This window comes from Myotis yumanensis, unplaced genomic scaffold (assembly GCF_028538775.1).
Source record: "Myotis yumanensis isolate MYYU_CA2020_CCGP unplaced genomic scaffold, mMyoYum1.0.hap1 SCAF_8, whole genome shotgun sequence".
NCBI lineage: Eukaryota > Metazoa > Chordata > Mammalia > Chiroptera > Vespertilionidae > Myotis > Myotis yumanensis.
Window position 1 is genome coordinate 54,443,465 of NW_027223759.1, and position 16,899 is coordinate 54,460,363.

A 16,899-nucleotide genomic window follows, 5' to 3' on the forward strand; every position below is an offset into this window, starting at 1 on the left:
TTATTATTTCTGTACCCAAAGATGGAATCCAATTAAGTTCTTCTGCTTTTTAAAACTATTATTACCCATTAAAACCTGGGTGTAACTTTGGGTAGTCTGGGAGAGTAGCGCCTTTTGAATAGATAATTCAGTGTTTCTTCCATTAAAGAACCCTAAGTCAAGATCATTTAATTCCCCTGAAATGTTTCTCAAGTGTTTTTAGCCCCTGCAGATGATGAAGAATAAGTTGTAAAGTTAGGCTCCATCCTGTAATTACGCCTCCAAAGCCAAGATTAAAGGGAAGGTACATAATTGACTTAAATTTAATTTTAAACTTAAAGCAAATACAAAAACCATATAAGGTTCTACCTCCTCTGATTGACACTGGTTCTTATAGAATCTTTTGAGTCTTTCATTTTGTGATCTTGTCAAGGGAAAGGCCATCTTTAAAATATTTTAGCAAACAGTGAATACACTCATGTTTTAAACTATTTTTTGTGTTTAGTTTAATATCATGACTAACAAAGCTATTGTGTATTGAATGTTAGTTTTCCAACAAGTAGATAAAAATTATACATTTGGTATGCTTGGTCTTAAACAGTCTAGATACAGTTTGTTTTTTTCTTTTGTGATTCAGAGTGTACTCATTAACAGTTATTTTACTGTAGAAGTATACAAGCCACAGTTAAAGATAGGATAAACACACTTCTTATTCACATGTTTGCTCCATTTTATTTGTATTCACTGAACCTGTAAGAATGTATTCACATGCCCAGAACAACATGAAAACTAAGTATTTATGTTTTATTTTTATGTAAATAATAGGATGGAATCAACAGAAAAGTGTGAAGCTGTTATTGGTCATTTTAACGGGAAGTTCATTAAGACACCCCCCGGAGTTTCTGGTATGTTGTCTAAAATGTTATCAGTGTTCTTTTTTTATATAATACATGTACAATTTCAACACATGATGACTTATGTCAACGGACCAAAAAAACCCCCACTCATTTAGCTCTTTAAAGTTTATTTCTTTGGATCTACAAATAGGACTTAGAAGTTCATCTCTGCAGACATTGGTTGTTTAAATAGAAATGGAATTTGGCCCAGCACTCAGGATCTGTCTGACTGGTAAAGCCCTAAGAAGCCTCTCTTCTTTTGATGCATAAGCCATCCTCTAATCCACCTTATCACCACCCTCAACAAACCTGTCCTTCAGTCACACGGCTGAGGACTGTGACACTTTCTACCCCAGCTTCTGCTTTTGTTACCTCCGCCCCCCCCTTAGCGTCTGGACCTCAACTCCTATGGCCTTCCTGTCCACTTCCTCCCATTGCCCTGCCTGGTGGTGTCGTGACCAAGAATACCGCACGCCTGTAGCTTTTCATCCCAACATCACACTATCATTCCCACTAAACTGGATCTGCCATACAAAGGGATTCTTCCATTTTCACTTTTTATCAGTCCTTCTTTCCCATCCCATCTGGTCCCCACTTTTTGAACACTAAAACCGTTTCTATAGCAGCATCCTCATTTTCCTTGTACTCCATACCATGGTCACACCGGCATGGCAGAATCCTGAACTGGATTAATCTCACAGCAGTCCACTTTGACTGCTCCTGTTATCTCCGGGCAGGGAATGGCTGTCTCCAGCTTGACCAGACCCTCAGGGTCACTGGTCCTCACTCAGCTTCCTCACCCTTCCCTAGAAGCAGCTCTTCATCCTGCTCAGTCCCCTTCTCACTCTCAACCCCTAGGCTAAGCAGATGATTTCCCTTCCTATTTGATGAATAAAATTGAAATCACCCATCATAAAGTAAGCCCTCTCTAACTCCTCCCCACAAAAACCTTCTAACACCATGGTCCACTTCGTCACTTCTCATGCCCACTTCAACTCTCTCCAATCTGACTTCTTCCCCTAGTGTGCAACTGAAATTCCTTGTGGTAGACTTACTGTATTCGTCTCCAGGGCTGCCGTGACAAAGTACCACAGACTGGTTGGCTTAAACAATAGAAATGCATTATCTCAGAGTTCTGGAGGCTGGAAGTCCAAGATCAGAGTGTCAGCAGGGCTGGCTCCTTCCGAGGACTCGGAGGGAATATATGTTCCAGCCTTGCTTCTTGGATTGTGGATGGCTATCTTCTGCCTCTGCCTCTTCACACCATCTTCCCTATGTGCGTGTCTGTCTCTGTGTCCAAATTTCCCCTTTATATAAGGACACCAGTCATTGGATCCAGGTCTACCCTAAGGACCTCATTTTAAGTTTAAAGACTCTATGTCTAAGGGGGATGGGGGAGGTAGAAGAGGGTATAGGAGGGATAAATGGAAATGAAAGGAGACTTGACTTGGGGTGCTGAACACACAGTGCAATATACAGATCATGTACTATAGAATTGTACACCTGAGACCTGTATAATTAACCAGTGTCACCCCAATGAATTCAATAAAAAAACAAAACAAAAACACATTTTATAAAAGACTCTATGTCTAAATAGGTCACATTCTGGGGTGCTTTTGTATGGAGGAAACACAACTCAACCCTAACACTTACCCCCAGGGGTCTGACCTGGAGGCTTCCCTGTCTTCTCTGTGGTTGCTCTGCCTCCTGGGTTTGGTACTGCTGGTCCCTCACTCATCCTTGAAATGTGTCCTCCTCTGCCTGATGTTTTAGCTGTCTCTCCAGTTCCTTGCCATCTCACGTTAATTCATTCTCTTTTGTGGGCTTGTTTTCTTCCCTCTGCTCCTTAATTATGAGTGTTTCCCTCTATTCCATTTTTGGCTCATGATTTTGCTAGATTTCATCCACTCAAGCTTTCAGCTATTATTTCCATTCCAGTGACTCTCCGACATTTGTCTCTCATCCTGGCTTTTCCCCTGAGTTTCAGGCTGCTGGCCTCACTCACCTTGCTTTCATCTACTTCAGATTTAACTTGCCCCTCTTCCCGTCTAATCCTGTCCTCTTACCTGTTTTCCTTACCTCCGGGAGTGTAACCAGTATCCACCCAGGCACCTGAACCTGAAACCCAGGACTGACTATCCTGGGCACCCCCAACCCCTCCTTTTTTCATCTCTCACATACAAAATCATTCAAGTCCTTACATTTTCACCCTGATTTTTTCCAGAATCTACTGTCTCCCCTCCATCCCTCCTACCACTGTCTAGTATAACCCCTCCCCTCTCCCCTAGGCCATTACAGTGGCCTCCTGCTTGTCTGCCCTGTTTCTAGCCCTTTTGCTCAGGTGTCATCCCTGCCCGTGGCCAGAGAGACTTACATGAAATAGAGGCCTTGTGTCACTTTACTGCTAAAAGTCCTCCCCACACGTTCCCCTTGCAGGAAGATCAGGATTCCGAGAGGCACGTCAGGATTCCTAGGATGACATTGCCTCATTCTTCAGTCCTGCCTCCCTCTGTCCCCAGCCTCACTGTTTCTCCTCCATCATTGAACTGGAAATGGTATTCCAAACACATCATGCTGCTTCATTTCTCGTACGTGGTTTCCACTTTCTCAGGTCCCTTTGCTTCCCTTTAACCTGGCTGTTCCCCCTCACCCTTCAAGACTGTGCAAGGCTTGCGTCCCCCTGGGAGGGCCTTCTCTGATCCAGTAGGGTCACCACCTGTTTGCCTGGCACCCCAAGAACACGCACCTGTATCATAGCATCTAACATGTCTACATGTGTTAGTCCATTAAACTGGAAGGTCTTTCAAGGCAGAAACTTCTCTCATCTTTCTGTTTTCATACCCAGCATAGCACTTAGACCATACTAAGCAACAATAAATGTTTGTTGGCTTTGTATAAATTTCACTAGACTCTTCACTAAGATAATACTACCTGTTTTACAAGCTAGCATGCTAGTGGCTGACCACAAACCAGAAGTTTAACTGGTATCAGTATTTATTCTGTTATCATTCCATCTTTAACTGAACGGCTGCTGATTGTGCTGAGGGATTCACTTTAATTTTCCATATCCAGTTGAGTCTCACTCACTTCATAGAACACTTGTCTGTAAGTACATGTGATACCGCAGACTACATTCATCTTGTTGTACTAAAACCTAACAGCACACAGGTTGTGTGGCTGTATGTGAGCTTGGACGGCCACAGGCACAGGTTTGGAGCATAACCTATAAGACCTGGAAGTAGCCCAGCCTGTGTGGCTCAGTGGTTAAGCGTTGACTTATGAACCAAGGGTCATGGTTCCATTCCCAGTTGGGGCACATGCCCGGGTTACAGGCTCAGTCCCCAGTGGGGGACATGCAGCAGGTAGCCAATCAATGACTCTCTCATCATTGATGTTTCTATCTCTCCCTCTTCGTTCCCCTCTGAAATAAATAAAAATATATTTTAAAAGACCTGGAAGTAAACTATTCCAATGAACTCAGCCTTGTGAAAGAGGTTCCCTTTGTATTTTTAAGTTGGTTTTCTTCTTCCATCAACAACACTTGAATTGAAAGAAAATAAAATAAATAGGAATGGTTTACCCTTCAACCAAGTAGAGACAAGGGAGACATTTCATAGGTGGGCATCTTCTGCAAACCCTGTCCTACGGGGCCTCCTCACTAACCCCTGTGGGCACTGCCCCCTGGTGTTTTCCTCACTTCCGTGCCATCCTTGCACAGAGCCTTGTGGAATTCGTTCTTTGAAGGGCTGCTTTCCCACCCACCTGTGACCTCTTTGCTTTCTCAGCTTATCCTTGCATGGGACAAGGAAAGGTTAAGAACAGAACCATCCCAGCCCACATTTGTTTTTGATGTTGTTTTCAGTCTGAGATAAGATCTACCAGTCCCTCCAGTGGAACAGATTTCAGAGTGTCCTGGGTGGAGGCTGGACGGTTTCCTTTTTCTCTGAAGGACTCCATGGTTGTATCATTTAACTGTTTTCTTTGAAGTGGGTTTGAAGATCATGGGTCACACCCATTCAAGGAAAAAAAGACCTGGATTTCCAAACCACATGTGAATGATTGTGGGAGCCTCTGTACCTTACAACCAGTAGAAAATCATTTCTTCCAAGGTGTGCCAAGTGTCAGATGAGGCACAAGAAACGGACAATTCTTTTTACAGCGAGATCATCACTTTAGTGGGGGGCAACTGTGAGGTCAAATCCATTCTCTTTGTTCTGAATTAGAACTTAATGTTGTGCCATTTTCTAACATTGAATGATCTTTTCTCTGTGTTGGTTTGGTTCCCAACTAGATTACAGGTTCCTTGGCTGCAGGGGCTGTGTGTTAGTTTTCCTTCTGTGCCAGGCACAGGACGCCTGTGCATCACCCCTAACAGTATAGGTTACCAAGTGGGTCTAAGCATTCTTCCTGTGGAGCTCATCGCAATAGGCATGTCTCTTTTGAGGGCCTTTTTGGATACCCTTCTGCATATAAACAAGGCTGAACTACACTCGGCAGCGGTTTGAAATGCACACTGTGGAACTTGGAAAGCACACTGTCCCACTGAACTCAGCTTTTCCCAAAAACAAGTCCCCAGTGGATTTGAGAACCCACAACAGAATTTGAAACTCTTTCCAACTTCTCTGTATCGCCCCCCGCCCTCTTTTTTTGTGTGTGTATAGAATATGAGGATTATCTTCAATGCCCAGTCTGTTCATTCAGGTGCTGTTCTCTCCCTCTGGTTACCTGAGTGGCTACTCCAAAACATGGGTTGCTCCATGGAGGGCACATTATTTTCAGTAGAACCAGCCGAAAACAAACATATTGTCAGGCCAGGGTACATTGAGTGAGCCTTCACTTTAATCTTTAAATAATGTAGGCTCATTGCTAGGCAGACATAACATTTCATAAATATGGTCAGAGGGTGGTTTATTTGGTGATGGGAGGTGTTTAGCCCGAAGAAGCAGAATTCCCCGGATGGCTTCTGTCAGAGTACCCAGGTTCTTGCACGACTGGCAGGCGGCCTGTGACATTGCAGCCAAATACAGAAAAGGAACCCATGTTCAACACAGTCCCCAAAAGACACTTTATGAAAATTAGCAAACTGTACAGTGAACTCATCTTGACTGTGACGTTCTTAAGAAAGCCTGTAGATGGCTAAGCAGGAGGAGGTTGACTATACACCTGAGTTGTCACCTCGCCTATGCTTCCCATCCTTCTGCCAACACACTGTTCATCCCGGAGTGGTGTGGCTGGGTTCCCCCATGCCAGACATGCCCCTCCCTGGCCCAGGGCATGCTACATAACGCAGTGCATGCGTACAGTTCTGTAAAAATTCGCAATTCACGTCACAAATTTAATGCGATCTGTCTTCTGAAATTGTTTTTTAAAAATCTGGAGCTTTTGTGTCTGATGTGACCATATTTTCAAAGAGGCTTTATCATTTTTTTATAGCACATTCTTCTTCAAATCTACATTACAAAAAATAATTGCTCGTGAGGCCTTTTCTTCTATCCTTCCCCACCCAGTCTCTCATTTTCCCCTGAAAATGTTGAAGCCTCATCCTTTATTTCAGTGGTTCTCAACCTTGGCTGCACATTAGAATCACCTGGGAATCTTTTTAAAATCCTGATTGCTGGGCCTCATCCTCCACATTATTTTCAATAGAAATAATCCTCCATGAGGCCCAGCAATCAGGATTTTAAAAAGATTCCCAGGTGATTCTAATGTGCAGCCAAAGTTGAGAACCATTGCTTTACAGTGGGGCCTTGACTTACGAGTTGAATTCGTTCCTAGACCGAGCTCGTTAAGGAGCTCGTTAACTCAAATTACTCTCTCAACTCAATGCAAAAAATCCACCGAGAGACAGCTGGTATCTCAAAAAACTCGTTAGTAGGGACACTCCTAAGTCAAGGCCCCACTGTATTTGGATTTACTGTGGTATTGAGTGCAGCTGGTTTCCAGGAAGTCAGATTTGCTGAGAAGGTCCCCAGCCAGGGTGAAAGAACCAACGACTTCTTTGTGGGAAAATCTAGGTAAATTCCGTAGAGGTTTGAAATAACTACTTAATACTTACTTGATAAATATTCTATCGTTATAGACCATTAACATGGTGGCGGTTTCCCACAACGTGAGCGTCAGAAACGAGGGGTGGGGCCCTGGCCGGTTTTGTCAGTGGTTATGAATGTCAGCCCTCAGACCAAAGGGCCATTGGTTCAATTCCCAGTCAAGGGCAGGTACCTGGGTTGCAGGTTCAATCCTCGGCACCTGTCAGGGCACGAGTGGGAGGCAAGCAGTGGATGTGTCTCTTTCACATCGATGTTTCTCCCCCTCCTGCCTCCCTTCTACTCTCTCTAAAAATTAATGGAAAAAATATCCTCGGCTGAGGATTCACAAAAAGAAACAATGGGTGGAAGTTTTAATTGGATAGAACTGATGTCCAAATTAGGAGACATTCCCAAGGCAAAAACACTGTCACTCGTGGCCGTGATTCAGGGAGGTGTCTAAAGACTCCTAATCCAGTACCTTCCTAGCAGAAAGTACAGTCTCTGAGAAGCTGATGCACATGCCTGTTGGCTGAGCTCTCCTCGAGCTGCCTGCCCTGTACCTACTATTTTTGCCTCTGGGGGGGACACATGTTCATAAGAACAAAGGCCACACACGAGTTCAGTGCTGCAGGAGGCAGTGTGACCACCATCTCTCTTTCTGGACCTTTCCATGGCATTAATGGAGTCTGAATAGGTTCCTGTGTGCTAAGGGCAGAGAGTTAAAAATAAAGTGTGTGCAGTCACTGGGTATGGGAGTGCTGGCTAGGTTCTCAGTATTGTGCTGGGTCATTCCGCCACGTCCTCCAAGCTTTGTCTGCATCATGGAGGAACTCTAGGGAATTACGTGTGTGACTGCTGGCCCACTCCATCCAAAGATTGTTTTACGTCTGCTTTCTATGTTACCCTGACTTTTCTGACTGGGTGTATGCCCAGCAGGGCTTAGAAACTGCTCTGACCACATTTCATAACTGTATGTATAGGTGATAGTAGTAGGGCATTGTCCTAAGCCAGGAAGCAGAAAAGGTAATGTTTGGAAGAAAAATTACGACTCTAGTAAAAAGACTGGACATCCTTCAAGGGTTTTTATTGCCCGTTTTGTTCTCTGAATGTTTGTCTTAAGCATTGTTTTATTCTGTAAAAAAAAAACACGCAAAGTTTTGGCAGTTGTAGGACAAAGACATGTACGATCTCCTAGTACTTTGAGGACAGTGTGATCGTACCTTTGAGACTGGGGTGTGCTCACATGTCCCTCACCCCGTGTGCACAGTAGTGCAGAGTGTAAATGCACGCACTGGTGAGATGTGCTCTCCAAGCTGCACTCTTACGAGCAGTCACTGCCACAAAAGCCAGCGTGCTGGGTGGCCATGGGCTGAGCGCCCTCTTGCAGATCTAAAATTCCAAGGAAGGAAAATCCAGTTTTTAAAAAGTGACAAGGGACCACAGCGGGAAAGGTGCCAGTGTTTTAGCTGGAAATGTTTGATTGATTGTTATGCCAGGCTTATGATGGGGCTGGCTTCATTGTCACCATCAATCACACCCAGCCTGCAACAGATTGCTCGAATCAGTTTTACCCCCTTTTGCTATCAGGTTGTCCGAGGGAGGAACAATAAGAAATGGAGAAAAATGTTATTAAAACATAAGGATCTTGGGTGGAGGATATAGATGTTACTATGAAACTGTTTTCTAAAGAATATTTGCCAGTAACTTCATCCTTAACTACAGCTCGAACACTCTTTCTGTTCTATGTGGAGCCAAGGCAGCAACCCTTGCCAGCTTGTTAAATCCCACAGAATGAAATCTCAATGGCAAACACATCAGCATATAACTTCTGAACCCAGTCCCTCTCCTGAGAAGTTATTTTAGTAATTCAAAGGCAAGAGGGGGAACCATTATTAAAATCTGAGCTCCTCCTGTTATCGTAGCAGTAATAATAATAGCTGATGTGCATTGAGGGCCAAAGCACTTTATATGTTAATGGCAACAATCTTTTGAAATAAGTACTGTTACTATCCCCATTTCACAGATTATGAAACCAGGAATATTAAATAACTTACACAGAGTCACCAGGTAGTCAATGCAAACCCCAGGGAGACTAATCCAGAGCTAGTGTTCCAACCACCGTACAATCTGACCACCTGTGTGGCTGTTGGCACTGAGATTGGGGAGATAAATTATACACAGAGATGTTCACACAGCATTACAATAACAGAGAAACTATATGCAGTCCCTTTTCAAATAGCACATTATGTAACCATTTACTAATTATTCTATAAAAAGGTAGTGAAAGGTCCACAATGGAAATGGTAGAAGAAAAGGATCTAAACATTGCAAATATGAAAAAATGAATGTAAACTTAGAAAAGTAGTAAACATAGAATAGTAAAATGTTAGAGTGATGGGGAAGGATTACATTTTTGTTTTTTACTTAACCTGACTTTAATGTTGTTAAATTGTTATTTCACTGCCAGGTAAAGCTGAGTGGGAGATGGAAGCACTCTATAAAGTCAGGAAAGGGCAGGTGGAAACCTACCGAGAGGTGTGGAAGGATGGGCATCTGTAGAGAGAATCTGTAGCTCTGAGTCGTGGTTGAGCGGGGCAGCAGGATTTGGTTAGAAACTAGGGGCTAAAACTGGGAGGGATGTCATCGGCGTGCACACACCGGGAAAAAAATGAATAGTCATTTTTATTAGATCCTTAGGTTGAGTTTTTAAAAGAAAAGTCCCAGATAGTTTCTTGAATGTTGTTAGTTGGGGAATTTTGAAAGTAGGCACCAGCATCAGGAAGAAAGCTAATTACACTTGCTGAGTCGGCTGATGGAAAAGCTTCTATCGAGGGCTGTTTGTGTTTTATAGAATGCTGATTGGGATAAAATACTACATACCTAGAAAAACGGGAGTTTGGAAGTAGCCATTTGTCCAGCTGTTAGAACTCAGCGAGAAAAAGGTCCACTCTGTTACGAACCACAGAGGACTGAGTCCTCCGAGCACTTAGAGACGTGAGGAGGACTCCCAGGAGGGCACATCAGAAGCTTGGTGCTTAGTCATAGCAGGCAATTTAGAAGCGGTTTTTAGTGTGGGTATCAAGGGAAGATATTTGAGCATAAATCGTTGCAGAGTTTGAGCTTCAAAAGAGAGATAAGGAAGCTTATCTTGGTGGAGATGTGCAGTGAGTCATCGTGGGGATCACCGAGATGGCTCATCGTCCTTTAGGGGAGGTATGGGAGTGCCACACAGTCAGACATTTGTAGATCATCCCGCTTGCAAAGCCCTGCTGAGGGCATGTTGGAGAGCCCAGTGATGCAGTTACCCCAGGAGGCTCTTGAGAGGGGCCAGAAAAGGTCAGGTCAGTGTTTGCCTGTGGCATTGCTGCTGAAGGTTATGCGACAGTAGTTAAACTTTTGGAGATACGTGTTCCTGTTGGTTCTGATGAACAAGCAAGTAACTTTTCTGTCTTGGAAACGAAGAAGAGAATCTGACCTGAAAGATCTCACCAAAAAAATAAAATAAAATAAAAATGGTTGCTTAGGTGGAAATCTTTAAAGGAAGATTTTGAAAGTCGTTCACTTTATCAAAAAGGAAGAGTGGGCTGGTTTTCCATGCTGATGGAAACGCTGTCTAGGGCAGTTTATATTTTACAGACTGTTGATTGGGGTAAAATCTAAGGTACACAATCTGCATAATTGGTAAAATAAATTGACTAGGGGCAACTTTTTATCTTTTTTATATCACCTTAACGCAGGAATACATCTAAAATCATAAATCATTTGTTAGAACTTTCTGCAATTATTTTTTAGGCATCAAGGTAAAGAGTTGCTAATCTAGAAAGGTGACCATAAAGAAGTTACGGGTTGACAGTTCATACTAATTTTTTTAACATAACATACCCAAACTTACCTATTGGTCACAGTCATACACTGGTATTCATGGCACTTCCTTTTCTGCATGTCAGCCCTCCTGGATATGTCCCTTCTATAAAGAGCAATCAGAGGCCACCTGAAGGACTGGTCTGTAGAACAAACTGACATGGCATAGTGTCTCCCCATCTTATACCTGGAACCTGTGTATTAGGCTCCAAAAAACAAGCAACATAAAGACTATTCCCTGGTTTGGAATTAGCCACAGGACAAATAAGAATCTCTCATTTTGTAACAGGCTTACATACACTTAGCAAGTGGATCATGATAGATCTGGGTGTGTGTCTGTTTTTCATTTCAAAACTCTAACTGAAATCATCTAACCCTTGCTCAGCCTAATGATAGCATTAGTGTCTTAAAGAAATTTCCACATAGTTGCTTTCCTGGAACACCTGGTACAATCTTTGTAATAAGACATCGAGGATTTATAGGGTTAAGCTGTTTCTCATAATGTCATCCAAGCACCTGGATCAACAGCTGTAAAAGAGCTGGAGCGCCCGTCAGTTATGGCTCAGTTGGTTGAGGGTTGTCCCATGCACCAAGAGGTCACTGGTTCGATTCCTGGTCAGGACGCATGCCCAGGTTGAGGGCTCAATCCCCAGTAGGGGGCGTGCAGGAGGCGGCTGATATTTCTATCCTATTTCTCCCTTCCTCTCCCTCTAAAATCAATAAAAACATAGTTAAAAAAGAAGAAGAAGAAGAAGAACTGGAGCTGTTCCTGGATCAAGTATATCGCTTCTGGGTGGCATTTTTATTAAAAATAAAATCTCTGAAAACAGCACTCGGTGTCATAAATGGTAAATGGGTTTCCATAAGGTTGGGTACACTCTAATCCCCATTAGACTGCAAGCCTATTTTACCCACCACTGTATCCCTAGTTCTTAACACTATACCTTAAACTTAGTGGGCACTAAAAAAAATTTCAGGGACACTCGGCCTTTGAACAAATGTGGCATTTCAGCACTCACCAGGGATTGCTACCAGCTGTTTTCATTCACGCCTACCTGCTAAGCAGCCTGTAGTGAGCTTCCAAATGAGTCCAACTGGTCCCCTTCTTTCTCTAGAAGAAATGACGCTAATGGAAGAAAATGGTTCATTTGTATTCTCCATGCCAAGCAAACTTTTTTTTTTTTTTAGTTAAATTTCAGTCCAGGAGCTAGTCTTTATAATGCCTCTAGATAAAAGCATCCTCTTAACATGAGGTTGCACAAAGTGCCAACAACCACAGAATTTATTAGCTCTCTCCTGCCCTCCAAGGTTATGGGAAAGCAGAATCCTAAAACCTCAGATGTCCCTGGAGAAAACATTTAGGGCCATGAGGACCTTTCTAGATCTGGGGAGAGTGAGATCTTGCTTCTTTTGTTTACGTTCTTGATTTATCCTTAGAAGTCAAAGGTGAGACATCTGAGGCCATAGACACTCTCATCTCAGCAGGGTTTGCTTTTTATCCCCTCCTTTGCTTTGAATGTCTGTGTTCTCTTGGCCCTAGCAGTTTCCCTCTGCCCCTCTATGGCCCAGTTGTAGAACTAAAAGCACCATCAGTGATGGGAAAGCTCTCTTGCTTCATTGCAACCATTTACTTTACCTTCTGTGATTGTTGGTAAGGGGAGAAATTTCCAAAAGCCAATATTTTTCTTCTTTTTTTTTTTTTTGAAAAGACTAAAGAGTGTAGCTCATCTACTGTCTAGGATTTGGCCCCAGTCCACCTTCCATCACACCCAGGTTGCCTTACATGGAAGTTCCTTGTTCAGGTAGGTGAGCCTGGGGGAGTTGGGGTGTGGTTGGAGTCAGAAGGAAAACAAAGGACCCCTTTGTGAAAGGTAGGGCCAAGGCTCCTGGATTCTCACCAGATGCCTCATGGTTTTGCTTTCACCTCCTAGTACCCACAGCACAGTTGTCATTCGGAAGTGAGCTCACATTCCCGCACATCCTGTGGAGTGGGCCTCATGGGGGGAGAGGAGGAGGTCGTGCCAAACTACAGCCTGGACAGCCCCCGAGAAGGAATTACAGTTGGATTCTGTGTTATGTTCTGTATTTTGGCAGAGAAGTGTTGAGAGACACTATTGCTTCCACCCTGTCATTAGTGGGTGGGTAATAGTGATATAAAATGAGAGATGAATTAGGATAATAAGAGGCAAAGGAGAAAGGAGTAAATTTTCCACAAGTAATATTTTTCTCTTCATGGTTATTTAACTTTGAGACAGAACTTGAAAGTAGTAATCACAGTTCTGTAGTAGACAAAGGATGGAATGTGAGAGCCAGACAGGAAGGTGTGATTGCCTTTATTACCTTAACGAGAAACACACAGAAACATACACCGTTTTCAGGAATACACTGCTGTTTCTATTCTAGAAAGGCAGAGAACAGTCACGGTGGCCAGCTCTGCCGTCACCCCTTCTCTCTCTCTCTCTCTCTCTCTCTCTCTCTCTCTCTCTCTCTCTCCTGTCTTTTTAGCTCATGTGTATGTATCCCTGCATCCTTTGCTTTCCTGTGTTCTTGAGTTGTTCTTTGGGTCATCTTATGATGTGAACGTAGAGTAAAGCAACACTGACTGGGATGATTACAGACACAGAAAAACCTTGACATAGGGTGTTCACGGGTTTTTGGCTTTCTCCCAACAGCTGTCTTCAATGCTGTATCCCAAAACCAAACAAATTCATTGACTGAACCAAGATGTAATAAGCACCCATAACATGCCAGACCCTTAGGCTCTGGGGATACAGCAATGAACAGAACAGATGTCACTACCCCTGTGGAGCTTACACTCTCGAGGGGAAATAGACACCAAACAAATCCACACACTCGCCAGCAGTTATAAACAGGATGAATAAAAATACATGTGAGGGGTCAGAAGGGGAACGTGTTTCTTCTGGGGAAGTGAAGGCCTCTCTGAGGAATTATGGGAGCCTTTAAGGTGGGGAGGAGAGGATTTGTGTTTACATTTGGAGGTCTATAGAGGTGGAATTGGAGAGGGCCCAAACTTTTAAAATGAGTATCTACACTTAAAGAAATGGCAGAAGTGAATCAAATCATTCTTATGCGTCCTCAGCATTGCTGTTTAAGCGTTCTCATTACACTCTGGTTTGAAAATAATAATTAATATATTTTTCACCAGTGGATAATCTTATAAGGGTCTGAGCAAACTTTTGCCTTAAAGTGTTCTATTCCCTTACAGCACTTCACACTGCTGCTGTTAAAGAAGCAATTCAGTCACATTGTCATGCGTATACACACATAAGTTTGATTTCATAATGTTTCTCCCTGTGTATTCAGCTCCGACAGAACCTTTATTGTGTAAGTTTGCGGATGGAGGACAGAAGAAGAGACAGAACCCCAACAAATACATCCCCAATGGAAGACCATGGCATAGAGAAGGAGAGGTGAGACTTGTAAGTTCTTTCCTGAAACTTTAGTGTGGGTGTATGATTGTGAGAGTCTGTGACTAGTTACTCAAGCATCATCTGAACTTGGCCACCACACTCCTGAAATAGGTGCCATAATCTGCATGATGTCGAATTAAAACTTTCCCAGTGGAAATGGTGCTAAGAGAGGGACGATTCTCCAGATGGACAGATAGATGGTAGAAACAGCTGTGTTTACTACACATCAAGTAAAAGAGCACTTCAAATGCCATGGATTCTGAGAGAGGTTTACATTTATAACTATTCAGAAGTCATTCTAAATAACATTATTAAAATAAATAGTATATTTGTCATTGAGGGATTTTTTTTTTCCTAATTCTTTTGAATAATGTTCTTTATTTAAAAAAAGGAAAGCTCAATTCCTTAGTTAAAATGTTGGACCTTCATTTCTCCATGTTTATTTTCAATGAATTGTTTTGTTTTGTCTTATGTAACATAGATTCAAGGATGTCTAGGGAAATGCCATCCAGTAGAAATGTTCTGGAATATAACCAACGATAACCACTAGCTATGTGTGGCTATTTGAACACTTGAAATGTAGCTTGGCTGCTGGAGGGACTCAATTTTTTATTTAATTTTAAATAACTGTGAGTGACTATTGGTTTCTATGTGGGATAGTGCAGATCTAGAGCTTTGATTGTCATGTTGAGTTTATAACTGTGTTTGTCTAACAGAAACTCCTACTTTTATCAAATGCTATTAAACCATCACTGTTTTATGTTGTCCTGACTCTAAGAAATGGCATTTTTTAATTGTGCCTTTTCAGATGTTTCTCTTTCTTTTCATTCCCATAGGCTGGAATGACACTTACTTACGACCCAACCACAGCTGCTATACAGAACGGGTATGTCATTAAGATAAATACATAATGGCTTGAGGGAAAATGTAAAGGTGGAAAATATCAGACGTTTGTTCCGTGAAATACTCTGTTTAAAGGATTACTTAATAAAGGCTTTTGTGTTTGTTCTAGATTTTACCCTTCACCATACAGTATTGCTACAAACCGAATGATCACTCAAACTTCTATTGCACCCTATCTTGCATCTCCTGTATCTGCCTACCAGGTTTGTACCATTAGGATTCATCAAGAATACAGGAACTTGCTACATTTTTGTGTCTTAAAATTTTGAACATTTATAATGCAATTTAAGTCAAATGTTATGTAGCTTGGATACCAATTTAGAATAAGCTGCTTTTTACTTGACAGAGTGATTTACTTTTTATGTCTAAGAGAATGTAAAGTGCGAAAATGGTTTCCAGTTGTCAGTCTTTGAAATCTTAGCATTTTAGAATTGGGATGGACCCCAGTACTTCCTCCACAATGAGCCCTGCTGTTAGACACCACATGTCCCAGAAATTAAAGCTTGAAGAGAATTGCCTTCAGGCGAAATATAGAATAGGTGTGCACACTTGCCTTTGTTCCTTCATCAGCAGGAGCTAACAAAATAGCAAGTAAATATGCTAATAAGTAAAGATGTGTCTCTATTAGGTAACATTAAATGAGTAATACAGTGAAATTTTAGGCAAAAAAAAAAAAGGAGGTCACTCCCTGTTTACATTATTTTTATGAGAAGGCTTATATATTAAATAAATTCCCAACTTAGAACCAAGATCTCATTAAGCACCTTATTATAATACTGATTTGGTTTTATTTCTGGCTTAGCTTCTGTTCTTCGAGCACCCCAGTGTGTGCATACAATTTCTCTTTAGCAGAATGCCTCTAATAGGGTTGCCGCACTGGCCCAGACAGGAACATTATAATGGAATTCTATTACAGACATGTAGGAATATAGTTCTCTTTTGTTGACTGTTGAGAACCTGTATGACTAAACTAAACTCTTGTGTATTCTTGTTTTTAAAACAATGGAATGAGATGTTGTAGTCTTGATTTCTGGGGTTAGGGGGTTGTAGTGTCTAATAACTGTTTATTTTGCTTCTGTAAGCCTCAGTTTCCTCATCTTTAAAATGGGGATAATAATAGTTTCTGTCTCATAGTCTTGTCATAAGAACTAGATGAGACTATGTATAGAGCTTGGCACATTATCCTGGCATATCATTAGCAATCAATAAATGTTAGCAATGATTATCGTCATTATTAATGTGCAGGATTAGCTGGCTGGTGAGAATATATTCATTATACTTTTTGAAAAAATAATGGATTGGTCAGCATAAGCAATATCATAAAGGTGGTTTTGTTTAAAAACATAAAAGTAGCTTTGAATAACAAAGAGTAGTGATCAAATGCACTAAAACTGAAATTTTAAATCGCATTCACAGCCTCCCTCAGCTTTTAGGTTCTTTCTTCCTCCTTTCCCTGAATTGTCTCTTATTTTTTCTTTTATCTCTCCGGGTTGTTATGTTACTTATGCTGGTGTTTCAATCTGCTGGACAAAATATTCACTCATTTAATGCCTCTCTAATTATTTTGAATTTAAGATTTCTGTGTTCTCTTTGCCTGTGTAAAACTCAGATCTGCTCTACTGCATTTTCCCTAATTAACAATCCCCTAATTAACAATTCCGATATTGAAAGGTAGTCTTCTCTTAACTATCTGAACTTGGAGCCCTCTGCCATTTATGGATATTACTAAAAATAGGCACAAGTAAGCTTATTCTCAGGCGAATGAAAGATTGTGCATATTAATTTGAATGTGTACTGCTGTAG

The 16,899-nt window shown here is 41.9% G+C and overlaps 1 protein-coding gene across 8 annotated transcripts in view; it reads left to right on the top strand.

Moving 5' to 3' along the window:
• RBMS1 (RNA binding motif single stranded interacting protein 1) overlaps positions 1 to 16,899 on the top strand; it is a 225,378-nt gene that overhangs the window by 197,072 nt on the left and 11,407 nt on the right. For 6 of the 8 annotated variants that reach the window (XM_070422887.1, XM_070422882.1, XM_070422883.1 and 3 more), the window contains exons 6-9: positions 805 to 884; positions 14,087 to 14,202; positions 15,030 to 15,079; positions 15,206 to 15,299. In XM_070422887.1, the coding sequence (XP_070278988.1) occupies positions 805 to 884; positions 14,087 to 14,202; positions 15,030 to 15,079; positions 15,206 to 15,299 (340 nt within the window). The remainder of the gene's footprint in view (positions 1 to 804; positions 885 to 14,086; positions 14,203 to 15,029; positions 15,080 to 15,205; positions 15,300 to 16,899) is intronic. The other 2 variants (XM_070422885.1, XM_070422889.1) reach the window with 1 other exon arrangement.